Source organism: Azolla caroliniana, unplaced genomic scaffold (genome assembly GCF_043228905.1).
Source record: "Azolla caroliniana isolate FFs.n. ecotype wild unplaced genomic scaffold, voAzoCaro1.0.p SCAF_18, whole genome shotgun sequence".
Taxonomy (NCBI): domain Eukaryota; kingdom Viridiplantae; phylum Streptophyta; class Polypodiopsida; order Salviniales; family Salviniaceae; genus Azolla; species Azolla caroliniana.
The window spans coordinates 17,293,234-17,318,390 of NW_028230453.1; the positions used below are offsets into that span (position 1 = coordinate 17,293,234).

The 25,157-nt window shown below is 41.7% G+C and overlaps 2 protein-coding genes and 1 pseudogene across 2 annotated transcripts; 1 reads left to right on the plus strand and 2 right to left on the minus strand.

The window, feature by feature from the left end:
* Positions 1-3,915: 3,915 nt before the first annotated feature.
* Positions 3,916-6,644, minus strand: LOC147852547 (uncharacterized; annotated as a pseudogene).
* Positions 6,645-15,864: 9,220 nt separating this feature from the next.
* LOC147852548 (GDP-mannose 4,6 dehydratase 2-like) lies at positions 15,865-16,685 on the minus strand. Its single transcript, XM_087333919.1, is given in 2 exon segments — positions 15,865-15,987; positions 15,989-16,685. Coding segments are annotated over 2 exon segments (786 nt in total). The 5' UTR covers positions 16,652-16,685.
* A 1,328-nt stretch (positions 16,686-18,013) lies between these two features.
* Positions 18,014-21,604, plus strand: LOC147852549 (uncharacterized). Its single transcript, XM_087333920.1, has 8 exons — positions 18,014-18,641; positions 18,827-18,939; positions 19,111-19,209; positions 19,907-20,023; positions 20,181-20,311; positions 20,804-20,978; positions 21,167-21,214; positions 21,392-21,604. The coding sequence occupies exons 1-8, from the start codon at positions 18,014-18,016 to the stop codon at positions 21,563-21,565; spliced, it is 1,485 nt and encodes a 494-aa protein (XP_087190046.1). The 3' UTR covers positions 21,566-21,604.
* The last annotated feature ends 3,553 nt before the right edge of the window (positions 21,605-25,157 follow it).

Consider the following 25,157-nt stretch of genomic DNA (forward strand, 5'->3'; position numbering starts at 1 on the left):
TATCATCTTCATGGAGGACAAGACACTCGCCGACTGGGAGTCGGAGAAGAAGATTAAGAGCTTCAAGTCGACCGGTGAGAATCAACTCTACGAAGAGCAGTCCCGACCGGCAAGGGACCGGTTAGCACTCGAGGATCCGGCCGAAGACGGTGAAGAAACAGAACCGGCCGAGGAAGATGAAACTGATACCGGAACCGGCCCCGATCCCGAAATGGATTCGGATGAAGAGGAAACGGAGAAGCCGGTTACCGAAGCTCCGGAACGGAGATATCCTCTAAGAGAGAGAAGGGCCCCCCGGAGATTTCCGGAACCAGAGCACGTGCTGCTAACCAACGAAGGGGAGCCGGAGAGCTTTGAAGAAGCAAAGCATGACACCCAGAGCCGCAGGTGGTTGAGTGCCATGCAGGACGAGATGGATTCCCTGCATGAGAACCACACATATGAACTTGTGGAGTTGCCGAAAGGAAAGCGGGCACTTCGAAACAAGTGGGTGTTCAAGCTGAAACCGGGAGATGCCGGAAACCCCCCGAGATACAAAGCCAGGATCGTGGTGAAGGGGTTTCAGCAGAAGAAGGGCGTCGACTTCGACGAGATATTTGCCCCGGTAGTGAAGATGACCTCCATCCGGACGGTGCTGAGCATAGCGGCAAGCATGGACCTCGAGGTAGAACAGATGGACGTGAAGACGGCATTCCTTCACGGTGACCTCGAAGAAGAGATCTACATGTAGCAACCGGAAGGATTCGAGAAGAAAGGGAAGGAGCACCTGGTATGCCGGTTGAAGAAGAGCCTTTACGGACTGAAGCAGGCTCCCCGGCAATGGTACCGGAAGTTCGACTCCTTCATGACCGACGAAGGGTACCACAAAACGCAGTCTAATCACTGCGTGTTTGTGAAGAAGTTCGAAGGAGGAGACTTTCTAATACTCCTCCTGTACGTGGACGACATGTTGATCGTCGGACGGGACCAGGTCAAGATACGGATGCTGAAGAAGGCTCTTCACCGAACCTTCTCAATGAAGGACTTGGGTCCGGCGAGGCAAATATTAGGGATGCACATCATCCGGGACCGGAAGAAGAAGCAGTTGTGGCTGTCACAGGAGAAGTACGTGACAAAGGTGCTTCAACGGTTCAACATGTCGGAAGCAAGACCGGTCGGGTCAACCCTCCCGGCAAACTGCAAGTTGTCCAGCAAGCAAAGCCCCAAGACAAAGGCTGAGAAGGAGGACATGATGAAAGTGCCATATGCCTCTGCCGTCGGAAGCTTGATGTACGCAATGGTGTGTACAAGACCGGACATTGGATACGCAGTCGGAGTGGTGAGCCGGTACATGAGCAATCCCGGCAAAGAGCATTGGAACGCGGCCAAATGGATACTCCGATACCTGAAGGGCACGGCAAACGTGTGCCTCCGATTCGGCTCCGGTAAGCCCGAACTCGACGGCTTTACCGATTCGGATATGTCGGCTGATGCAGATACCAGCCGGTCCACATCAGGGTATGTGATGACGTATGCAGGGGGAGCTGTTTCATGGCAGTCGAGGCTGCAGAAGACGGTTGCGTTGTCAACCACGGAGGCGGAGTACATGGCGGCTGTTGAAGCCGGCAAGGAAATAATATGGATGAAGGACTTCATTAGAGAGCTCGGTATCCAGCAGGAGGAGTACCGACTCTACTGCGACAGTCAGAGTGCCATCCACCTTGCGAAGAACGCGGCTTATCACTCCCGGACGAAGCACATCCAGCGAAGATATCACTGGATCCGGGAAAGGATAGAAGACAAGGAGTTCGTGCTGACGAAGGTCCACACGGACGAGAACGGGTCGGATATGCTGACCAAGGTGCTCACACCCGACAAGCTGGAAGCATGCCGGAAGAGGATCGGACTGGAGAGACATCCCATGCCGAAGTGAAGGGGGAGTTTGTTGGGATTTCGGTCCCTCCGGATGGGATGTCCGGAGATGAATGACGGTAAGCCCGGTTGCGGTTACGGAGCCGGATGATGAAGACCCCGGCTACGGAGCCGGATGATGAAGACCCCGGTTACGAAGCCGGATGACGAATGTACCGGGAGAGAGATCCGGATGCGGAGACATATTTGTGAATATGTTTGCCAAGAGCCCCTTGAGGCTATATTTGTAAATAGCCCGAAAGTCATATGTGTATAAATATGACTTAGGGCAAACAGTTAAGTCTGTTGTTGCTCATTTTTCTGTTTTCCACTAAGAGGGAGCGAAGTGAGAGCAGCCGAGAGAGAGAGAGACGAAGAGGTCGTTGCCTCTGTGTATTACCACCGCCTGTGGTGAAGATAGTGAGCTCAAGGTTGTTGCCCTGTAGCTTCACCACTGTACATCTCTGTTTTAGTGATAGTTGGAGTTTGAGGACTCCCGTGGTTTTTTCCCATTTAGGGTTTTCCACGTAAAACATCCAGTGTACTCTTCTCTCTTTTGTTTTTCGTGCATTGTTGTATTTCCCGTTTTCTGTGAATCGATCCTGTTCCTCGGTTGTGGCCGAGCACGGATTTTCGACAACTCTCTACAATCCTCATCATACCACTTGTTCGGTGATATAGACCCTATTCTAGTATGACCGGAGTCTTTCATGTATGGGAAGCTACTAATTGTTGCTAAGTGAAGGATGTGTGTGAATTCTGTAGTGTGGTTCTCTAAAGGCAAGAAAGAATCAAAAGAGGAGAGATGGGCTTGAACATGTCGAGAGTAGATGTCAGTGAGCTCATGCATGAAGTGTATTATGGTGTGATGGTTTGGTTGACTAGAGTTGGTGGCGTGGGAATTATCACATTTTAGCTAAAAGTATAGGAAGCTATGGTCTGCACCAATGGGGCATGGGGCCACCCAAAAGGAGTTAACCATGTGGGTAGCTTCAGGGCATTCTACTAGGTAATCAATTGTGCTTTCCCCTCCTCCATGTGGGAAACATGTGAGCTCTTCCCAGCCCAGCCACTTGGCTAAGCCATTATATATGATCATCTGGTGATGGCTTCCAAGTTCAAGAAGATCATGGCAAAAGCTTGTGGCGTCCGCACCTTGATCCTTTGATGTACGTGTTATGCCTAAGGCTAAAGGGTCGACATTCACCATTTCTAGGTTTCTATCCATCTGAAATATTGTGCATTGTCGGGATTGGGTTCTCGCATTGAAATCTCCTACAAGGAAGACTTCCCCTTGAGAGGAATATCGGATTATGTCATCCGATAAAGGTTCGTATGGAGAAGGCCCATGTGGCGTTCCTTCATCAACTATACTCACGTCTCTAGCCATATTATATCGGGATCCTTTCGGGGGGAAGTAACAAACGGCGATAAATATCACCTGATCCTTGCTAGTGAGGACTTTCACCCACATAAAACGGGCTTTTGGGTCTGTCTTTAGTATTTCTATCCTATTATGTATCTCTCTCCGAAATAATATCGCAACCCCTCCAGACCCTCTAGTAGTATGTCGACGTGAGGTTTGTCTAAAGACAGATTCCCAACGAAAACCATCAACTAGTGGCAGTCCTCGATTTGGACTCTAATGTGTTTCTACTAAAAAAATATATCAGATACCTTCAAAATCTCCTCTAGACGGCCAGGGTGTTTCCAAAGTGCACCATTACAATTCCATAAAGTCATCTTGAGTTTATTGTCTGTCACATGGGCCACACGCCGTCAATTGGCGACACGGTCATTTATTATCACGCGTTCGTCTCGGTAGAAAGCACGATGCCCCTCTTTACGAGCTTGTATGACTCGTGGCATACAAGTTTTACGATGCTCAATTTGCATCTTGGTTAGGTCTTCATCGAGGTAGATAGGGTCCCCGCCCAATCCTCGAAGAATTGGTCTCTTTTTAAGAAAGTGATTCTAGATTCTGAGTCCTTAAACTGGAGGACTAAAGCTCTTTTCCTAGTGGTGTCACGTCCTACCCTCCTTAGTGATTGGTAGGGCTTCGTACCCCAACATTTTCCCTAATGTTTGTGCATCTTCGTCAGGAAATGCCCCTTCCTTGAGCCCAGTAACTCGTACATTTAGGCGTCGAGCTTGATGCATTTTTTCCTCCTCAAGGGTAGTGTTTACAATGTTTTCATCCTTTAGTTCTTTTTTAATATTACGTTTTACTACATCAACCCACCTAGTTTTTGCTAATTCCATATCGCTTTTAACGTCTTCCTTAACCTTTTTTTTCTTGTCCTTAATATCCTCTAGGGAAGATATTTCACCATCTTCCCTAGGTGTCTCAAGGTCCTTAATTTGTTTTTGAAGGTTCACATTGGCTACTTTAAGTTTCGCTACATCAGTAATAAGCAGTTCTCTTTCTTCCTTATCTTTTTGTTTTTTGGTTTCAATCTCTTTCTCCTATTTTTCTATTTTAATTAAACGGTTAAGGACATTTAAAAATTCCTCCTTACTTATAATTTCTTCGTGTGTTTCCTTATGGTTTCGTCTAGAAGTCATGTTGTAATTCAAAAGATAGAAGAAAGAAAAGACAAAAAGGACAGAAAAACTTAGCTAAGCATCAATGCCTTGCGCGCTAGGTACGAGTGTAGAAGCACATGTGTGCTCTCTCGTTTACTCAACTGATGACATTGTCAGAAGCGTAGGTGATAGCGGCGACCGACAACGACGACAGTGGCAACGACTACACACGACAGTGGCAGCAATGGCAACGGCAACGGCAACGACGGCAACAGTCGTCAAACATCGAGCGGCGGCAGAGACAATTGGTTTACAACAAAATGAGTATTTATCCAGCCATCATAACTAAAATAAAATAAAGTAAACATAGAACTTAAGCTAAAAGAGTTCTAGTAGTATACAATATGTGGTATACTCGATAAAGGAAGTGATTTTACACTAAGCCTAATTTTATTTCCACCCAAGCCTCTCGAAAAGAAGTGGGGGGTCAAAGGGTTTTGATGTGGGTGTGACCCGTGGTTCCAATGTAGAGAGTGCCCTAGCCATGGCTTCTAGGCGGTGTAGCTCACGTTCCCTTATTTTCAATATTGCTTCCACACCACGTCGAGTTGATTTGAAACCCGGCACCCGAGGACGTCTAGTTCTTCTTTGGTTTTCTGCCTCATCAAGGGAAAGGCCGAGTGGTGCAGGTGTGTCGACATTCGTTGTCTCCCCCTGTTCCTGAAAAACTTCATTTGTTACATGTTGGTGAACATTAGCAACATTATTGTCAACATTTTGTAACTTATTCTCTCTGTGTTGTTTTAGCTCTAGAATGTATTTGCCTAATTTCTTTATATCTAGAATATCTAATAGTTTGGGGACAGTGGGAGAGGAACCAAGTATGTCTTGGTATTTTTCCCTTATCTCGGCGTAGGTTGGGCACTTGCATGTAAAGTGATACTCATCCTCTATCTCTATGTGACATAACCTACATATCCTTTCCTCCCTAGGGACTCCATTAGTATGGCCATTCTCAATCTCACGTTGCTGAGATAATATTCTAAGTTGTCCAATGGCAACCCTTAGTGCATGTGGTAAGAATACATCTAGATATTTTGGTCGCGTGATAAAACCTAACTCAGAGAAGTGCATGAAGTGTTCCTTATAGTACAACATTTTAGATGGGAGTGGCTCTTGTGGGGTGATCCATTTATACCGAGTGTAAATTTGCCATATTTCTTGGCGTATTACTTTATTGCGGTCCTCATGAGAGATTAAAGTGTTATCAATCGTGTGGTTGTACCTAAGGGGAGGTAGGTTATTAATGTCTAGACCATCCGCAAGAAGCCAACTCACCATCATGCCATACCATGAGCTAGTATAGCCGGACTCATACAATGATCGAGAGGCCTTAAAGGCTTGATGAGATATTCTATCATGTGGTTGGCTATGTATCCTATGAATAAAGACTACAAGTTGGAAAAGTGTCGCTACTAACATTGGGGGTAACGTGAACTCAGTCCTAATAATGTCATGTGGTACTGTTGATTTGCTTCGGAGTTGACGTGATAACATCATCACCAATGGTCTCTCTAATTGTGTCCACATGAAAGATGGTAATCCTGGAGCCCAAACTGTTGATGCATACATGAGGGAGGGGGTCACTAATGAGTCAAAGAGCCACCCTTTAGTTCGTGGCTCTTGAAAGTATGCTTGGTGGCATTGTCTCTCTAGGAGTGAGAGGGATGCATGTCCTCTCATAAGTCTGTCCTTCACTGCTTATGTCATCGAAAATTTACCTGAGCGAGCACTGAAAGTGACCCCGAGATAGATGTATGATCCAACCACCTCAACTGGGTTATGGGAGATAGTTAGGTGACAGTTAGCTCTAACTTTTGCCGATGTGTGGAAGATAAGGACTTTAGTTTTCCCTAGATTCACTACCAATCCTCGTTGTGCACAGAAGTCATCTAAGGCATTAAGGTGCCTTTGTAGGTCGTGTTCAGATTCAGAGAGCAAAACTATGTCATCCGCATAGAGCAAGATACGAACCTACGTATCCCCAAGGACTACTCCGTTGCCTCCCTTACGAGCAATAAAATCAGTGATCTCATCAATGTAGATCCCAAAAAGTGTTGGTGATAGGGGGCAACCTTGTTTTACACCAATAGTGCTAGTGAAATAATTGGATAGGCCACCTGGGCATTGGACACTTGTTCATATAGTGCGTAGATGGCCCAGACCATGTCATCTGGTATCCTCAAGCTTTTAAGACTATCAAACAACCGCTCTCTAGGGACTGTGTCAAAGGCCTTGCAGAAGTCCACAAAACATCAATATAATTTCTTCTTGCAAGCCTTAGTTTGGTCAATTAAGCATCTAAGTGTGAAGATATGATCAATGGTGGAGAAGGCTCGTCTAAAGCCAGCTTGTTCAAGTGCACGAAGATTTAGGGTCTCCATATTGCTCTGCTTCCATTACTGCACCATATAATTTAGCAAGGGTATGACCTATCATAATGGTCCTATATGTATTTGGGTCCATGGGGTCCCCCCCTTTATGTATGGGGGCCATTGTGTTCATAGTCCACTGTGGTGGAAAACCCTCCGCAAGGGCACGATTGAATATTAGAGTTAGCAAGGGAGCTAGGCACTCTCTCGCATATATAATGTGTTCTGCTCACAATCCTATGTGGTCCATGGACTTCCTATGTTGTAATTTCTTGACCTTCGCGACCCTAAAGGTCGTGAAAAGTGTCCACGTGGTAGGTCGGGGTGTGGAAGGCATTGGAATGGGTGGTTGATTTGGGATTTGGTAAAGTCTCTCTATATATGTGTGCCAGGTTTCGGGATCTTCGTTGGGTGTTTGTGGTCTTGGCTCCCGTAGTCTCTTCCATGTCGTGGTGCAATCGCTACTCATGAGCATATGGTAGAGTTCCCAATATTGGGATGCCTCCCACGCTCGTCTCTTACGACGTGTCATCTTGCACATTTCTTTGCGATCTTGTATTGAGGTAATACTACCATCGAGTTGTGATACTGTAAGTTGTCTATGTAAGTCCCTACAATCCTCATCATACCATTTATTTTGTGGCATAGATCCTGATCTACCTTGATTTGAGTGTTTTGTATATGGGAAACTGCTAGCTGCTGCGGAGTGAAGGATGTGTCTGAGTTTCATACTAAGGCTTTCTAAAGGTAGGGAGGGATCAAGGGAGGAGAGATGGGCCTGAACATGTGGAGATTATATGTCAGAGAGCTCATGTGTATAATGTATTGTGGTGTGATGACGTGGTTGACTAGAGTTGGTGACCTTAGAGATATCACATTTTAGCTTGAAGTATAAGAAACTATGGTCTGCGCCAATATGGCATGGGGCCACCCGGAAGGAGTTTATCATGTGGGTAGCTTCAAGGTGTCCTATTAGATAATCAATTGTGCTTTCCCCTCCTCCATGTGGGAAACATGTGAGCTCTTCCGAGCCCGGCCACTTGGCTAAACCATTATATATGACCATCCGGTGCCTACTGCCAAGTTCGAGCAAATGATGGCCAAAGCTCTGGCGTCCACACCTTGATCCTTTGATCTACGTGTGGTGCCTATGTCTAAAGGATCAACATTTACCATTTCTAGGTTTCTATTCATCTGAAATATTGTGCATTGTCGGGATTAGGTTCTCGCATTGAAGTCTCCTACAAGGAATACTTCTCCTTGGAAAGAATATTGGATTATTTCATCCCATAGAGATTCGTATGGGGAAGGCCCATGTGGCATTCCTTCATCAACTAATCTCGGCAAGCTAGCAATATTATAATGGGATCCTTTTGGGGGAAAGTAACAAATGGCGAAAAATATTGCTTGGTCCTTGCTTGTGGAGACTTTCACCCACATAAAACAAGCTTCTGGTTTTGTCCTCAATATTTCTATCCTATTATGTAGCTCTCTACGAAACAATATCGCGACACCTCCAGATGCCATGGTAGCATGTCGACGTGAGGTTCGTCTAAAAGCAAACTCCCAACAGAATCCTTCGACCCGTGGGAGTCCTCTATTTGGGCTTTGGTGTGTTTCTACCAAGAAAAATATATCTGATACCTTTAATATCTCCTCTAGGTGGCTGGGGTGTGTCCAAAGTGCGCCGTTACAATTCCATAAGGTCATCCTAAGTGCATTTTCTATCACATGGGCCACATGCCGTCAATTAGTAGTGCAATCATTTATGATCACTCGCCCATCTCGGTAAAAGGCGTGATGCCCTTGTTTACGAGATTGCATAACTCATGGCATACAACTCTTGCGATACTCAATTTGCATCTTAGTGAGGTCTTCATCGAGATAGATAGGGTCCCCACCCAATCCTCGAAGAATTGGTCTCTTCTTAAAGAAAGTGATTCTAGAGTCTAAGTCTTTAAATTGAAGGACTAAGGCTCTCTTCCTAGTTGTGTCACGTCCGGCCTTCCATGCTTTGGTGATAGGTAGGGCCTCTGTGTACCCTAACATTTTCCCAAGTGTTTGTACATCCTCATCTAGGGATGCACCTTCCTTGAGCCCAGTGACACATACATTTAAGCGTCGGGCCTGACGCATTTTCTCTTCTTCAAGGGTGGTATTAACAATATTTTCATCTTTTATTTCTTTTTTAATGTTTCTTTTAATCACGTCTACCCAACCCATTTTAGCTAACTCTATGTTATTTTTAACTTCCTCTTTAACTTTTTTAATCTCGTCATTTATATCCTCTATACAGGATATTTCACCGTCTTCTCGAGATAACTCGATGTCATTAAGTTGTTTTTTAATGTTGGTGTTTTCCACTTTAAGTTTTTCTATTTCAGCCTTGAGGGCGTCTTTTTCCTCTCTATCTTTTTTCTTGTGGGTTTCAGTGTCTTTCACCCATTTTTTCATATCCATCTCTATTTTTTTTAAACAATTAAACATATCTAAAAAGTCCTCCTTACTTATACCCTCGTCTTGTATATCCTTATGTTCCTTAGTTCGTTTAGACGTCATTGTGGTGTCAATAAGGAAAAAAAGATAAAATAAATGGGTTCGAGACTTAGCCGAGTTTGTGTGTATGTCGCAGTCACATCGGCATTTTGTAGCACACTGTCGTGAAGAAAACCGTCCCTTAGCGCAATCGGTGCATAGCGCGCATGAACCGACTCTTCACGCGTCCGCGCCCTTTAATGTATATAATAGAGAATTAGGTACAAAGGTATATCCTAGGTAGTTAGATTCGGTAGGTAGGAAGTTAATGAGGGAAACGGCTCCCTTCTTGAAGCTATAAAAGAGAGGGAGACGCAACGTGAAAAGGGATATTATTTTTTAGGAGGACGAACTGTTGTCGGACCGAAACCGAACGCTTCTCCTCTGTTCGTTCTCCATCGCTCTTCTCTGTAGGTTTTCGGGAGGCTCGCGCTGCTTCGAGGAACGCCCGTGTGCTTCCGGCAGCACCTCCATCCTATCCCCTTTCGTGCGCAGACGAGCAAGCATCGGCATCTGTTCGCCGGCCTGTTCGGTTGTAACCGCTCGCGTGCTCTGTTGTTTATTTGTCATTCGTTAATATACAAACATTCATGTCTCTCTGTCTCTGTGTCCATTCGTGTCTTCCGCGTTGACGGGCCGTGTCCCTGTGTTTCTTTGCTCATACGTAACCGGGCGTCTCTCTCTTTCTCTTTCCCCTTCTATCACCTGCTCTTCGGTTCAAGACACCGGTGGTCCCGCCTCATTTCTCCACGCACGCGCGTAGTAACGCGACAACGCGACAATGTAGCACACGATGAGCACGCCAAAAGAATCCACTGACGGACACGCCAAGAAAAACGACACTCGACAACCTCAAGAAAAGAAAGAGAAGAAACACACCACGACAGTGACGGCGACAGCCAAGAACCAACGACGATAGATGAAGACGACGACGACAGCAGCAGACGGTGACAGATGGCGGCAGTCGTCAGACGATTGCACGTATCATTTGGAGGTCTTGGTAGAACATTACGAGTAAAAATTCCATTCAATTGCATGCATCTCATGATCGCTTGCTTTGATTCCTTCTCCAACACAATTACTTGTAAGTGAGCTCTCTCCTATTTCTTGTCATATGGATGGTAGTGTTTTCATGAATATGGATGAGTCTCCAAATTCTTCAAAGGATGCGTGCATGGTTGAGTCAGTATCAAGCCCAAGAGGGGATGGTAAAAGAAAACGATGTATTGGAGATAATAGTAATGACATGTCTTATGTTGATGCAATGCGACAAGATAATATTGAGAAAGATGATAGTCATTGGGAACATTTAAGATGCATGGCAAATATATTAATGGAAGATTGTATAAGGGAGAATGTGAAAGTTGTTGAGGATTTTGTTGACGATGAAGTGGCTAAGGTAGAAATAGACAATAAGGAGTTTTTGGGCTCATTTGCTAATTTTTGTGATAAAGGGGTGTTATATTGTTTTTCACAGGAAAGATACCTTTCCTTTGGAGGGTCAAACAATGGTTATGTGGGATTTTACAAGCTGATTGTGTTCAGGATGTTTATGCTGGTCCTCGTGGATTTTATGAGGTTGTTTTGGTATCACAAGAGTATAAAGAGAAATTACTCAATAAATTGCCAGTTTTTTATGAGAAAAGTTTGGTTCATATTGTTCCGTGGAGACCATTAGTGGAATACCAAGATATATTAAAGCAAGAATGCCCAGTATGGGTTGAGGTAGAGTGCACATATTCAGTGGTTTGGCCAATATTACGGTCAACGATGGAAAAGTTGGGAAAGATCTTGGTGCCTCCTAGTGCTAATGCTCAAAATCGATATCGGATGTGTATTCTTTGGAATACTGCTATAAAGAGGCCAAGTTGTTTACAGATTGCATGTTCTGGTATGCCGCCTATGTATTTTCGACTTAAATGGGGTACATTTGCAGGACATTGTTTCCATTGTGGTGTGTTGGGGCATTTTATGGCTGAATGTCCTCAAAAAAGAAATAATGTAGTGGAAGTGGTACATGAAGAGCCTACAACTCATGAATCAGATTCAAGATTTGACAATTTCAGAGCAAACAAAGAAACCACAAATTGTGAATGAGAAGGATGGAAAGACTCTAGAGGATGAAGTACAATGGTCAATAGTTTCTGGAAAGATGAAGAAGTCTAATAAAAATGTTGGGCATAATGTATCTATGGAGAAGGTCACACCGACACATCCCATGCGGAATAAACCATGGGCTCGTCAAGAGGACTATCCAAAAAAATTATCTTTTGATAATAAAGGTAATTTGTATGTTCCTTGGAATAAACGGAAATCGGTGCCTCGTTCACATGAGGAGCCATCGGGGTTTGGAGTTTTGCATTCCCATAGTAATTCATATGCAATCTTAGGGGATTTATTTCAGGATATGGCAGAAACATTAGCAGTGAAGGAGAAGGAGATTTCTCGAATAAAAGGAAAAAATAAAGTATGAAGATCACCACATGGAATGTGAGGGGATTGTGTTCTAGATTTAGAATGCATGAGGTTTGGAGGATTGTGTTAAGTGAGCAATGGGATGTTTTATGTGCAGTAGAGCATAAAGATCATCGTAATGCTGGTTTAATTAGTTATTCTAAAGGTTATACATTATGTTATGTTGGCAAGGTTCATGGGGAATATTCTGGGATTGTCATGTTTATAAGAGATAAATTTCACCCAAAAGTAATTGTTTCAAATGAATTTGGAAAATTTATTAGTAGAGATATGTTATGAAGGGCAAGCTCTTTGGTTAGTTGGTGTGTATGTATCAAATGTTTCACAAGAACGAAAGTTGTTATGGAGATCTCTAAACTCAGTTCTTGATCATGGTAGACTGGGTTTATTGATGGGAGATTTTAATGTTTGTTGTGAGACAGATCAATCAACATCTATCCACTCTATTATGGATGGACCAGAGGCTCAAGAATGGGGAGATTTTGAGACTGAAGTCATATTAAGGGATGTATGGAAATGGATCAAGGGAGATGAAGCTGGTTACACCTTTCAATCGGCGCAATATAAGGATATTTGGAGTAGGTTGGATCAAATGTATGTAATGCATACCGAAGGTTTTTTACCAGAGATTTTGGATATTTCAGTGTCTTATGGGTCAATTATATTAGATCATTTCCCATTAATTTTTGAGTTCAATCACCACTCAATTAGAGGTTTTCATGAGTTTTTAGGAAAACCACCGTTGATTTTTAATTCATCATTTTTGGATCATGAGGTCCTCCATGCCTATATGTGTCCAGTGATTGATGCATTTGCCTATCGTGTTCAATTTGATGGGTATGAAGCGTGGGAAGTATTTGTTGCAAATGTTCAGAGGTTAACTAGATATTATGGAATTCACCATGCTTTTAAAAGGAGAAAGAAATTAAGTCTCCTAGTTAATTTGCTTGATAAATGCAACTCATTGTTAACTTATTGGCCAACGGATGTAGAGTTGATGGGATATCAAGAGGTATTAATTTCTGCGATGCATGACCTAACGGCAAAAAATTATCAACATGCTAGACTACATCGTCTAAGACAAGAAGTGGAAGATGCTAATTGTCAATCACATAAGTTTTTTCATGACCTTCATGAATCACATGCACGACATAATGTGGTAAGGTTAGAGGAAAATGGTATCATGTGTTCCGATCCTCAAGAAATTGTGAAGAAATGCATAGAATATTATACACAATTGTTGGATGTACAAGTGTGTATCGATGATCATGTTAAAAAGGATAGAGATGTATTTTTTAATGGAATGAAAAATCATGTATCGCATGATGTGGCACAATCATTAGATGCTAATATTTCAGAGGATGAGGTGGAACATGTCATGTCACATCTTGCTAATGATAAGAGTCCTGGGCGGGATGGATTAACACATGAACTATCTAAGAAATATGTGATTAAGTTAAAGGGGCCTTTTACGATTTTATTTCAGAAGGTGTGGACATCAGGGGAAATGCCTCATTCTTGGAAGATTGGTTTGATCAAGCTTTTGCCGAAGGTGCCTTCTCCATCTTCCTTTGCTCAATGGAGGCCTATTTCATTGATGGGGGGAATGTACAAGATTTTTGCAAAAGTGATGGCCAATAGGTTGCATAAGGTTTTACCTTCTATTATTCATAATGCTCAATATGGGTTTTTAGCAAAAAGAGACATTTTACATAATATTTTAAATGTTCAAATGGCAATTGACTATGCAAAGGAGTCTAAACAAGAATTAGTGTTGCTACAATTGGATATCAAGAAAGTCTATGATAATGTGGATTGGTCATTTATAAATCAATTGATGTCTCATATGGGTTTTGGTGATCGTATGTCTAAGTTGATATACACATTAGGGGAGGGTTCGGTTTCACATGTGATATTTAATGGAGGAGTAACACAACCGATTTCTATTCGGAGGTCAGTTAGACAAGGATGCTTGGTAAGTCCTTTACTATTCACTATTGTGACACATCCTATTCTTGTTAAGTTACACAATATGGCTATGGAGGAAGAATTGCTTGGACTAAGGTTGCCATCAAGGAAGCCATGTATTGTTCAAGCTCTCGCAGATGACCATATTATGTTTTTGGCACCTAATCGGGAAAATATTAGTAATTGTGTGGGAATTGTTTTCAAATGCTTCGGGGTTGAGAATTAATATACATAAATCTGTCCTCATTTCATGTACAGAACAAGATGTGTTATGGTTGGGGTGGTCAGGAAGGGTAGTACATCGTGGTATGATTTGTCGTCATCTTAGATATCCAATTGGGGTGAAAGTTTCTCATGTGAAACTTATTGAGTGGGTATCCAAAAGGTTGGAGGATAAGTTTATGTATTGGAGGTCTCAATTTTGGCCTTTTCATGTACGACTTAAGGTGGTCCAATCGATTATGGTCTCTATGGTATCTTATTATCTTCCTTTGCTCCCATGGTCAAAGAAAGCTCTTGAAATGTTGTCACGCTCGATGTGAATGTTGTTATGGAAAAGAAAAGGGAAAAGTGCCTTGTCATGGTTGGCATGGGATCATGTTTGTACTCTGAAGCGCCTTGGTGGGGCATCAATATTGAATCTATATGAGCATATGGTGGCTCGTCGATTTACTTTCATTCAATTCATGTTTGAAGGTTTACAACCTTGGACAGAAATGGTGGCATACTTTATAGAGAAGAATGGAATGAAGCTTGGAAACATGAAGGTTGACGCGAATTGGTGGAATGTAATTAATTCTGACAGGGATGTCAAATGTATAGGGTCTATGATAGTTAATCATTTGTTGACATCTTGGCAAAGTATGTTGGATTTTGTGGAATGGCATCCCCCACAAGAAAGGGGATGTGCCAATTCATTACAAATGGAGGTTTTGGCAACATCAAGGTTGTTGAGGTGGGAAGGTAAACAAATTCTTAACCTTCAATTTAATCAGATGGCTAGATTGGGTTTGGTAACAGTTAAGGATGCTATGTTGGTTTCACAAAGAAGATTAATGGTTTTTCGAACAATAAGATCAACATTTCGTATTCCAAAAGGTTATAACTTTATTTGGGATAAGTTGCAACAAATACTATCTTCGCATGAGCCAATTCTTGATTTAGATGGGCGATCTCAAGAGCTTGATTGGAGGTTTGTTGGAAATAAGAGATAATTTGACTATGATCTCAACGAATGTCGTTTATCACAAGTTGATTGACAAACATAAGTGGTTGGAAGAAAGGGTTATAAAGATATTGGGTTTCCATAAGCCCATTACTTGGTAGTTTCATGTGATCAAGGCAAGTTGGTGTTCTCGACTAATGCTACGAGCCAAGGTATTTATTTGGAGAGTTATGGTTGGAGCTTTACCATTAGGGGATGCATTAAAAAGAAGAAACATTACTAAAGGATTGTGTTTCTTTTGTTCGGTGGAATTGGAACATAGTAGGCATCAATTTATTTCATGCCCGATGGCAAGGATGGTTTGGAGGTGTATCAGTTTAGTGTGGATGTCTCTAACATGAGTAAGTCTATCTTCCTTCATTTGGGTTTTTGCACATATGGAGAACAATGAACTGATGCCTCATTTTCAAATTATTTTTGAGTTCTTGAGGTATTGGGGGCTATGGTTCAATTGGAAAATGCGGAATGCCTTCATTTTTTATTCGCAAGTTGGGGTGAGAAAATATGTTCTAAAGTTAAAAGGACTTCTTTTGTGGCAATTGACAATGCTAGAGAAGTCACGAAATCTCAACCAGGAAGAGAGAGAACTCTGCAAGGTCGCATATCATCATACTCGCCATTTGAATTGGTGTGTAGGGTGGCATTGAGTTTGGTGTCGTAGTATTCTTTAGATCCCTTGATAAAAGGGTTGTATACTTTGTAGTAAGTTAGTCATGGTAGTGTTTTTTTCTTTCGTAATGAAAGCCATTATTTACAAAAAAAAAAAAAAGACAGATATATTGTGGTGTGCATGTGTTCCTTTGTGCCACCCTTTTAGCACACCCTTTTTAGGATGCGTGTGCCCAAAATTACCCACCCTTTTAGCACACCCTTTTTAGCCACCACATAGTCACCAGCAAACCCCCAATCACGAGATGCTTTCAAGTTTCCGAGAAAAAAGCTTATTTTGAAGGCCGATCTTGATTCTTCCAACAGCTCTTGTAATCTTTCGCGTCACAAAATTCTCTCCTCTTCGAGGTGACTCATGGTTGAAGAGGATGCCGTTGCAAGCAAAGAGACCATAAGCTTCTCTATAATTGACCGTGTACCAATGGGCTGCTACTTTAGAGACAGCATATGGGCTTCTAGGATGAAATATTGTGTCCTCATCTTGAGGAGGTGGTGTAGCTCCGTACATTTCAGAGGATCCTGCTTGATAGTAGCGAACCTGTCTACCCGTTGTTTCGATGTGCGTTCGGACGGCCTCGAGAAGGCGAAGGGCACTCGTTGCGACAACATCTGCAGTATAATCAAGATTTTCAAAAGAAACTCCCACATGTGATTGAGCTCCCAAATTATATACCTCATCAGGACAAATTGCGCCAACCCATTTCCTCAGGGCGGACGCATCAAAAAGGTCTCCATAGTGAAGCTTCATCCTTGTAGAGGAATTGTGTGGGTCAATGTAGATGTGATCCAACCGTTGCGTATTGAAATTTGATGATCTCCTTATGATCCCATGGACTTCATAGCCTTTGCTAAGCAAAAACTCGGTTAAATAAGAGCCATCTTGGCCAGTGATACCAGTTATCAGAGCTTTCTTGCAATTATTCTCCCCCATACTCTTTTCTGCTTCTATCTCTCTCTTCGTCTTGATCATCACCATTTGCCCTTGTCCTCTGTTTCTAGGGTTTTGTAGAGTTTACAAAAGGAAAGGAACACATGCACACCACAATATGTATATCTTTGCATAATGTAGAGAGAGAGAGAGAGATACATACATACATACATATATGTATGTATATATATATATATATTTGCACAATATAGAGAGAGGGGGGTTTGCAAGAAGAAGCCGAGAAGTGGGGGTTAGATATATAATTTGTTAGAAACTTGTCGGGGGTATATCGATGAGATCCCCTTTCATATCACAACCTCTCTCTCTCTTTCTCTCTCTCTCTTTCCGTCTCTGTCTCTGTGTCCGCCGCTCTGAGTTTTGGATGGAAGCAGTGTAGCAGTGATTGGATATGATGAGAAGGCGGTGGGCATGAGCGATTCGCAATGGCGGCGGCAACAACCGCCACCATGCCCGCCCGACAATTTACCACTAGTCTCCACTTGCACCACTAGGCTCTCCGCCGCCTTGGGGCGGAGCGCCACTCCACCGGCTCCTCCGCCGCCGCCGCGATCGCAGTCCGCGCTCCACTCCCGCCCCACAATCACGATGAGCCACAATCATTTCCAGCCGCACCATCACTATGCTGCTGCTGCTACTGCCATGAATCCTCCTCCACCTCTGGCTTCCGCGTCGTCTCCTGAGAGTGTCAACGACGCCTCCGTCTCCGCCGCCGCCGCAGCCGCCGCCTCAGACGACGGCGGCGGCGGCGATGGAGACGGCGGCGTGGATTATCGGGCCATCCAGAGGATCGCCGCCGGAGTGGAGCGCATGGTGCGCTCCTGGAACAGCGAGCGGGCCAACGTGTACGCCAAGGCCTACGACTCCCTGCACGGCGCCGCCGCCGCTGTCGATGCGGCGGCGGCGGCGGCACGTGCCTCCTCCGCCGCCGCCGCCGCCGCCGCCGGGAAATCAGAAGATCCTCCCCTTCCGATCGACGACAACGACGATCATGATCCACTCCATCACCATCGCAGCAACCACATTTCTCCTCCTCCTCCTCCTCCTCATCATCATCATCATCATCATCCCCGCCCTCTGCGGAAACTGCAGCAAACCCCCGCTGAACCCGATCCTCACCATCACCACCATCTTCATCGCCTCCGCTCTGTGGACGCTCACTACTCCTGTAACCCTAACCCCATCTTCTCTTCCTCTTTCCCTAACCCTAATCCCTCTACCATCCCCTGCACTAGATACCCTAGCCCTAATCCTTCTTCCCACATCAACTCCCCTACGCCCTACCACATCGGCTACTCTAATCCTCATTCACCCACCACTGCTCATAACCCTAATTCCAATTCTTCTATGGCTACTATCCCCTCCACTTACCCTAGCCCTACTTTTTCCTGCACCCATACACCTTATAACCTTAACCCTAACCCTAATTCTTCGTGTACTAACCCTAACAATTCCATGCGCGCCTCTTGCCCTTATATTAACCCTGATACTAACACCTACATTAATTGCCCTAACGCATATGAGCATGATCCGAGTAGTTCCTACACCAGTTATAGCCATGGTGGCCCTCACTATCATAATCATCATCAGTTCATGACCCGTGATCAGCAGCAGGACGATGGATATGAAGGAATTAGACTGAATGGTCATACTCTTCGTCATCCTAATCATAATCATAATCATCAGGGCCACCATCGCCAGAATCATCATGCAGAGCAGTACAATACGCTGCACGATGATGATCGGCACCAGCAGCAGCAGCAGCATCATCATCATCACCATCATAATGCAGAACCACATCTGAATCATAATAGCAATGATGATGGTCCGCAGCAGCATGGCAACAAAAGTAATGCTGGCCCAGCTAATCTGCATAATTCCCCCATTACAACAGCCCAAAAGAATAGTATGACCATCAGGAACCATGTGCATCCTGCTAAGAAGAGCACTCAGTGTATCAAACATGCAGGTGCAGGTAAGGGCCATGTAACTACTTCCAATTTATAACAAATTATGTGTTTACACTAGACCAAAATCTAGGTCTTGTTTTTTGCTTTTGGCTTTTGACTTTTGGCTTTTGGCTTTTGCTTTTTGCTTCTTCTTCCAAAAGACTTTTTGCTTTTTTGAACCTTTATGCCAAAATCTTGTGTCTTTTCATAGGGCCTAGTTCGTCTTTAATCATCAATGGCAGCTTTCATGATAAGGACACCCATTCAGACCATGCCCAACATATGGCCACCCTTCCTAAAGAAGAACAAGATGGCAAGCTTAAGGTACCACCCGTGTCTTTTTAACTCATCATTTGAACTAATACACACATACACTTTGTGGAAGTGAGAAGTTCTTGTGCATAATACACACATATGTTTTAGCTATAGTTTATATGAACCACCTCCGGACATCCTAGTATTATATTTTTCATTCAACGCAAACATGCGCGCTAGGTTAATTCCAAGAGTGATGAGACCAAGTCCACAGTCGATTCAAAGGTTAAGGAGCTTGAGATATCGTTATTAGAGTGCGCAACCGAGTACGAGGTCCAAGTAAGCCTTCTCATCCTTGTCATCGTTAGTATTTGTTCGTTTTAATCAAGTCATGAACTCGGCATACAAGACACATTATAACACTCTCATCTCATAATAGCCCTCTTTAGTGAACTTCTTCTTCTCATCCATACTAAGAGTTTTAAAAAAACTAATAGCATACATATTGCTTTTATATTACTGTTTGTAGCCTTGGAATGTTTGGTTTGAAAAGCTTTTGGACAATAACTAGATTTGGGTGAGAAACAAAAGTCTTGGTTATATGGGTAACCTTGAGATTGAAAAGATCTAAGTGCCGCATTAAGTTGTAGCATTTGAAAACATGTATGTATTGCTAGTGTACGTTGACATGGGTAATTGAATATTATGGCATTTTCTAGAACTAAAATTTTCATGTATACAATGGATTCTAAAGCATTAAATTGTAGCTCAAAAAACAAAATACAGTTTCTGGGATGATACTATCGCTTTTATGTTTTGCAAATATTGAATCTACATTTGACTCTATCCATATCAGTACTAGAATGGTTCCTTCAATTAAGGTTCAATTATAGGGAACCTTGACATGAATCGTGCAGAAAAAAACATTAACAAATGATATGACGAATTCCAACCATTTGACTACACTACCACAATATGAACAACTTCAAATCAAATCTCGACTAGTAAATAACTTCACTAAATTTTACTTTATCAGCTCGTTGAGATGAAAATGAAGATGTTGCAAATGAAATCCCAATTTAGACAAAAAGGAATGGAGGAAAATGGGGCATCATCTAAACCACTTTCAAATATTACAAACACTAACACACAAGTAAGCAATTCAAGAGTTACTTGGTACACCTCATATATATTTGTTTATATCTAGATCTAAGTACTAACATGTGGCAAGCTATATTATATGATAGTCATATATGATGGTGTTCATGCATCTTCCCTTACCCTTCATGATCCACTCGTACCATGTGCAGGACAATATGGACACAATACAAGACAATTCTAAAGGTAGTAATACACGCAATTCCAAGCTAATGGCTGATGGTGCTTCTAATCCCCAAAAAAGAAACAAAAAAGATATTTCGTGTCCTAAGCAACGAACAAGGTTAGGCACTTTTTATTTAATCCTTTGAGATATGAATGTGGTTCTTTATCATGATAGTTTACTTATCCTATTGTTGGGTAGTAAGTAAGTAGCTTGTAAACCATTGTGAGGTAGAGGACAACTTTTGTTCTAAAGCTTACCATTGTACAATGTTAATAGTGCGGTATAATGGCAATGCTAGGTTTTTTACTCAATTTATCATGAACATATTCTGAAAAAAAGGCTTGAGCTTCTACCAAAAGTCTTTGCATCATGTATTTCAATGAAAAGATATTCCATAAATACTTCATCATATTTTGACCCACATACAAACCTATACATACATCCTTACATTATTCTGAAAACAATACAAACCTCACTATACATAATACATATATTACAATTTACTACAAAAACAAAGTTATTGAACTGCCTTTGTTTTACTTGAGTTCATCATTCTCTAATAAGAAGTAATAAGCCATAACTACAAAAAAACTATACATATATGTTTAGGCTTTTAAGCAAGAAGGAACATGAACTCATGAACTCAAAGCCTAAAGAAAAGGAAATGGTTGGTCAAACTAATGAGCTACAAGCAACCCCTCAAAAAGAGAGGACACCACAAATGGAACCCCAAAAACTCTTGTCGTTGTTGTTAGCTCTAAATGAGTGGTTGCAATCAGTAAAGGTAAATTTAAATCATCATATTTCTTAACATCAATGGATATGTGTATCACACTACTTATAAAAGCATATTCCTTCACAAATAAATAGTTACATAAAGTTTTGTTGCTTTATAGTTATCATAGCATAGATCTAATTTATTGTATAAACCATATTGTAAATCATCTTTGTCTCCTTGGAATGGTGTAATAGGAAGGTGTAGTCAATGACGATCCACAAGCTCGTCACAATGCTTATCAGGTACATATTATTTGTCAAATTTGTTTTTGTGCTCACACTAGCTTAAATGAATTTTGGTTTATCCTTGACAAATGTCATCACAAAGCTAATCAATAAATTGTATCATCAAAATGGTTCACATTTCTAACTATGTTCAAACATGCATGCATTGCCACACTTTCCGATGTGCTCGTCCAGAATGTGCATGCATTGGCACACCTTCGAATGAATCTTCAAGAGCAACTACCACAAGAAAATCTTGCATCTATTGTGAATAAAGAACTTCAGATGCTCCATGATATTCTTGAAAAACTTGACCCACAAATGCAAAGAGTTAAAAGTGCTACACCTCATGCCAATGCTTCGTTGTAAATTAAACCTTCTTTACCATGTATAAGATTATTCGTGTATTATTTGCAAGCTCAATGCAGCTAGCAGTTTTGTCATTCTGTGTAAATTATAAGAAATACAAATGGACACACTATTGAGAAAGAGAGAGAGAGAGATAGCAGGACATCTAGAGGCTTATGTTTACGTGTTCTTCTCCTAAGAGATTTGTATATATGTTCAGAATAAATTCACCTAAATTGCAGTATTATATCATACAATTCCCATGAATTATATTACCTAACAAGAAAAGAGAAATTAATATTATTGCATCTTCCTTCAAAACTGCTACAAAGACAGTTTTATTCTACTTGTGTCATGTTCAAATATCCGAGAACATCTTCCAATGGAGCACAAACAGTCATATGCATGAGTCCAAAAGCGCTAAAAATATGTGCTTTGGAATATTAAAGACACATATGAATCAAAGCGAGCTCATCATGGAAATTTTGTTAGGGGTGTTATTCGTAAATTTGGTCTACATCAATCAACATGGATTCCAATATTGAATTTAAATTCTTTGACCTCAACAGTAATCATGTGGTTCCATGTCAAGTATTGAGCATTTGCTTCAGTTGGTGAGGTTCCTCTAAGATGAATGAGATAGAGTTGTTGCAGGCGGATCATACAATCCTCACTTGACTAGTTCCACCATTAGTGCACCAAAGGACACTGAAAGAGTGACAATGGTAGAACTGCCACCCAAATTACTCGTACAATTAGTATACCAAACAACAATGAAAGTCAAGAATACAAGAAATTCTTTGCTCATAAATGTACGGCTCAATGGTTGTTACTATCTAATCCGAGACCTTGGACATTTATCGGTTCAAAGTTCACCCAAAAAACACATCAAATTACTAATTAGAATAATGTTTAAATTCTCGATCATTTACTAGAACACAATGAAGCACCATAGAAGGTTCATATGCACTAAGAATATGTACGTACTTCTTACAGCATAAAGGGGTGTTTAAATATCTTCACCTTCTATACCTTTCACTTGACTAGATTTGAACTTGAGTTTTCTCAAATTAATCACTTTCCATGCTGTTCATGTAACGCACCAGGGAGAAAATGCATCACTGGAATGTAGTTGTGCATAAAGACTTTTGTGTAAGGCATCGAATTTCATATAAATAAACATAATATAAAGTTTTGTTTTCTTGGGATCCATTTTGAGGTTAATTGTTCGAAAACAGTAGAACAACATCGCATCACAGAAATATCATAATACTTGAATCGGAGTATCACAAAGATACAATTTCCACCAAGTTTGAAGCTCAATGCTAGAATTGAGAAAATGTTTCATGTACCAGCAATCTTTGACTTATGTATATGAATAGAATCAAACCGAAAACAGAAAAAACTAAGGAAAATCTTAATGTGTAACGTTCTATAAAATTCTAGATTCATTATTTAATATGTTAACACCATTAATTTTCATTTTATACATTATCAACATGATATTTTGGTCTCGTCTAGAAATGTGTACCATGTGATTATGATGCCATAAAGAGTACCTGGGCATGTTCAGAGTATAAGACTCTGATGTTTATCATCTACAACATTTCTAAAGGCTAGATTGGGAAATTTTATGGGCCCAATTTCCTTTCATGCAAAAGATAATTGGAAATTTTGAGAGAATATGACAGATTTATAGGAATTTAGTGGCAAATGTAAGTTCCTCTTTATAAATATATATCGACCAGCAAGTTCAAAAATGTGCTTCATGTTTTAGAAAATGATGGCACATTTTCACTGAATGAATGAGTTTCTACATCAACAGCATAGAATACGCCAAGTTTCAAGAAAGTTTTTGCACCAATTATCATTGTGAAAACACTAGGGAAAAAGTTCAGGGTTAATGGAATGGAGTGCCGATTCTGAGGCAATAAATAAACACACATATATGTGTATGGAATTATACATGTAAATATGTTTATAACATGCATGTATCTACGTTTTTATGCATGCATACATATGGCATCCACTGGCCAGACTAATACACCATCCACCATCGACTTTCAAGTAAATCTGACATATTGTGTAAGCAGATTGCAAAGAATGACTTTAAAACAATGCATAGGGCAACATACCAGGTCAATTTCTGCAACCTCAAATGGAGAAAGGCCACTAATCAGGATACTCATTCGTTTCATCGATCTTTCTTCGTTGAGGATTTTGGGAAGAATTCATTCGTTTCTGCTAGATCTTTCACAGACACAGACGACCAATTCCTCCGGAAAATAGATCCCAGGAAAAAATCAAGGAAAAATAGAAATGGGGGAATGGGGAAGCAAATATATTGAGCATATTCACAGATCACAGGAAGCATTAAGCTATGGCGATGTGGCATTCTTGAGGAAGGCAATGCTGCCGAGGATCCAGGCGATGAAGCCAAAGACACAGAGCGCAAGCGTGAGGGACATGGAAGCGAAACAGAGATCCAAGATGAGCTGTAGAAAGCTTCGAGCCATGGGGCTCCTTGATCCTTCTCTGTTTCCGGGTGAAGAAGAAGCTGTGTGGAGTTAAGACAAGACACATTTTTTGCGCACACATTTTTGCGTCAAACTTGTTGTGTGCTTCTTGGAAAGCAAATTGTGCCTCCACGTGGCAGCCACTGATTGGCCGTGGACGACCAACTTCCTCCACGTGGCGGCCACTGATTGGCCATAAACATCGCTTCCTCCACGTGGCAGCCACTGATTGGTCCCCGAAGGAGTCGTGGCAGTCACACGGGTTCGAGCTCCTTGACACTTTGAATCATACGCAGGTGCACATTCTCTACATTCAACAAGTTTGGGTCTAGTGTAGTGAGCCTTTAGGCCATATGGTGGGCTTCAATTCCTTGCCATATCACACTTACACCTTGATGCTTTGTACCATACATTGGTGCACATTGTTTACATGCAACAAGTTGGGGGTTGGTTTACGGACCCTTTGGGCAACACCTTGGGCTTTGATTCCTTGCCATATCAAAAGTTACGCCTTGACACTTTGCACCATGCGTTAGCATGCAATGATGTTTACATGTAACACGATTGGGGTCTCATTTACGGAGCCTTTGGGCAATACCTTAGAATTTGATTCCCTTCCATATATAGGGTTAGGGCTCAATGGGCTTTTTGTAAACTTTTTGTATACACTTTTTATACCAACAACTTTGTAAAAAGTTACCTATAGAAAGAAGAAGAAAAAATCATGCTCAAAGAGATGGCACCTTCTGAAAGGAGGAAAAATGTTGATCTTGTATAAAGGGTTTTAGTGTAGGCTTGCATTTTAAGTGTACTATGCCATTTCGTGCGATAGGAAAAAGCTTTGTATAATAATGGGCGTACACACGTTTTGTGCACACTTTATACCAAAAGTTGACTATGTTGTTACGTATACATTGGCCTCAATTCAAAATAAATGGAAGGAAACCTTGGGAAAGTGGCATGGTTGTCAAAAAACACAATATATTCATCTTGTGTAAAGAGGCATTTACCATAAAAAGATGATTAAAGAGGCAACACCATTTTAAGTTATCAAACCAAAGCATATTGGCAAGGAAGTCCAAAAAAGAAAAATAGGG

Excerpts from the sequence above, each read along its gene's own strand:
- LOC147852549 (XM_087333920.1), top strand. The coding sequence starts at position 18,014 with ATGGCTACTATCCCCTCCACTTACCCTAGCCCTACTTTTTCCTGCACC. Across the intron at positions 18,642-18,826 it reads TATCAAACATGCAGGTGCAG|GGCCTAGTTCGTCTTTAATC; the intron begins GTAAGGGCCATG and ends GTCTTTTCATAG. Across the intron at positions 20,979-21,166 it reads AGTGGTTGCAATCAGTAAAG|GAAGGTGTAGTCAATGACGA; the intron begins GTAAATTTAAAT and ends ATGGTGTAATAG.